The sequence below is a fragment of the Chrysochloris asiatica genome, unplaced genomic scaffold (assembly GCF_000296735.1).
Source record: "Chrysochloris asiatica unplaced genomic scaffold, ChrAsi1.0 scaffold00097, whole genome shotgun sequence".
NCBI classification, from domain to species: Eukaryota; Metazoa; Chordata; class Mammalia; order Afrosoricida; family Chrysochloridae; genus Chrysochloris; species Chrysochloris asiatica.
In genome coordinates, this window is record NW_006408615.1 from 4932741 (window position 1) to 4935464 (window position 2724).

Consider the following 2724-nt stretch of genomic DNA (forward strand, 5'->3'; position numbering starts at 1 on the left):
CAACAACAAGGGACCCTCAGAGTCCTGGTGTGGCCGTGTGGGCCAATGCATCAGACTGTAAAGTCATTTGAACTACAAGGTCGGTGGTTCAAGCTCATCAGCTGCTCCTTGGAAACCCTACACAGTATTGGCTATGGATCAGAATCAACTCGATGGCACTTCACAACAACAACAACAACAACAAGCCCTTGGAATCCTGGTGTGGCACTATGGGTTAATGCACTGGACTGCAAGGTCGGTGGTTCAAGCTCAGCAGCAGCTCCTTAGAAACCCTATACAGGATTGCTGTGAGTCGGAACTGACTCGATGGCATTCGACAACAACAACAACAAAGGAGTCCTTAGTGGAGTCTTGATGCAGCGCTGTAGGATAATGCACTGGACCACAAGGTCGGCGGTTCAAACTTACCAGTCGCTCCTCAGAAACCCTATGCAGGGTCGCTATGAGTCGGTCCTGACTCAATGGCACCACCACCACCAACAACAACAAAGGAGGCCTAGCAATGCTGTAGGATCAGCACTGGACTGCTAACTGCATGGTCAGCAGTTCAAACCCACTGCTCCTCAGAAACCCTCTCCAGGGTGGCTAAGCTTCAGAAGCAACTCCATGGCACTTAAAAACAGCAAGAGGGAGACTTCCTGGAACCCTCCAAAACCAGCTCACTCAGGTCCCCAAAGCACCCTGCCCTGGCCTCCATGCCCAAATTGACCCACTGGCCCCAGGACCTGAGGCCTACTGAGAACCATTATACCCCCAGGCTGCTGGGAGCTCTCTAGGGCCAACCCGGTCCACTCCCTGCAGAGCACAGGGTGACAACACTGAGAAACCACTCAGATCCCAGGACCTTGAGAAACGCTCACCTTCCTTGTGAGAAAATGGCCAGGGGCCACCTTTGCCGAGGGCTTGGTGGGCAAGCCTGGGAATGCACAGAGCCTGAGGACTCAGAGGAGGGTGGTGGGGGGAACTGGAGAAGAGGGCAGTGTGGGGCTGGGAGACCAGAGCTGCAGCCAGCATGTTCGCCCCGGGGCCAGGCGTGGCTCTCATAGTGCCAGCTGATCCGCTCTTGCCTGGCCTAGGCCCAGCAGCAGCGGAACCTTTGCCCATGTTACGTGGGAGAGAACAGGGGTGCTAGGGAGCACAGGGCTACCTTCCAGCTGCAGCCGGTAGAGCATGGAACAGCTGTCCACCACATCCAGCATGGCGCCACTGGCCTGCAGACTGGGCAGGATCTGGAAGATAAAGCCAAGGGTGCAGGGTGAGGGGCCTAGGCACTAACTCAGAGTAGCCATCAGCAGCCACCTCCATGGTCCCTACCACCTCAACCCTCAGGGATATCCCCTCACCCAGGTCTCCCAGTGGCACGAGGGGCACCCAGAGGCAGGAAGGACATGCCCGATGGGCTCTGGCTTCATCATCTCCCATTCCTGAGATCCAGCCCTGGCTCAGGAGACCCATCTTATACATTAATTCCTCTAGACAGCTGTGCTTGATGGGCCACCTGGTCTACCCTTCAGAGCAAGTCTCACCTTTTGTGCCTTACTACCAGATCTGAGCAATCCCCCCAAAGGATTTCTGAACCTCTTTGCTTTTACTGTGTAAGTCTCTCTGGTATCTGGTCCCCCAAGCCATATACCTTAGTGACCCCTGATTTTATATTAAGTCCTCCCTGGGGTACTTGGTGGAGTCCACTCAGAGGTACCTCAGAAGAAAGGCCTGGAAATCTGCTTCCAGATCAGCCACTGAGAGCCGTAAGGACCACAGTTCTACTCTGACACACGTGAGACATGACAGCAAATGGCTAGACTGGTTCTGAGGTTTCCTGGTAACTGTGAGCCAGGCTTTGTGATTTTCTCTAGAAGAAAGGCCAGTAGCCAGAACAACTCACTTAGCAAAGCAAACCAGTCTAGAACATTCCAGAAACTCTGAGATGGCTGAGATTACCCAACTCGATGTGTTCACCCGTGCCCACGGGGAGAACAGAAGCAATTAAACTCTCCAGCATGTGCTAAGCCGCAGGTCTTATAGGAGAACCGTGGTCTCACTCCAGCTGCTGGTTCTGGTTGGGACAGTACTGATGGACCCAGAGACCAAACACGAGGCAGATGCAGACTTACATGGTTGTCATAAATAGTCAGCGCAGCCTCGTAGTCACCCTGGAAAAACAAAGGTCCTGTGGTTTTTTGTTGCTGGGAGGTACCTTGGAGGCAGCTCCAACTAAGAACGAATCTATGTACAAGAGAGCCTAACACTGCCCATCCTGCACCTGCCTCATAACCACTGCTGCATTTGAGTCCATGGTTACAGCTGCTGTGCCCATCTGTCACGTGGAGGGTCTTCCTCTTTGTCACCGACCCTCCACTTTACCAAGCACGATGTCCTTCTCTAGGGACTGGTCCTGCTTGACACGTTTACATTTGGAGAAGGGAAAGTGAATTTGTTGAGAAATGTTCTGAACACAGTACCAGCAAAGCGGAGCACCCAGCCTTCAACCACCTTCCACTGGGGTGGGGGTGGGGGTGGGGGTGGGGAGGCGTGGCCAGGCCTGGGTCTTAGGACCCCAAGAGGAGGACAATGTTCTGCTCCAGCACAGTGGAGGCCCCGGCTGCTGCTGTGAAACAGGACTCCTGACTGTTGTTGCTGGTAAGGACCGTCAAGCCACTTCCGACTCATAGTCACCCTGTATGGGGTTTCCGAGTCTGTCAATCTTTGTTGTTGATAAGTGCC

General features: G+C 54.0%; 1 protein-coding gene across 1 annotated transcript in view; it reads right to left on the minus strand.

Moving 5' to 3' along the window:
* Positions 1 to 2724, minus strand: part of TTC38 (tetratricopeptide repeat domain 38) — a 27075-nt gene that overhangs the window by 4827 nt on the left and 19524 nt on the right. The window contains exons 9-10 of the mRNA XM_006866830.1: positions 2115 to 2153; positions 1148 to 1229 (exon numbers count right to left, since the gene is read on the minus strand). Of these exons, the coding sequence (XP_006866892.1) occupies positions 1148 to 1229; positions 2115 to 2153 (121 nt within the window). The remainder of the gene's footprint in view (positions 1 to 1147; positions 1230 to 2114; positions 2154 to 2724) is intronic.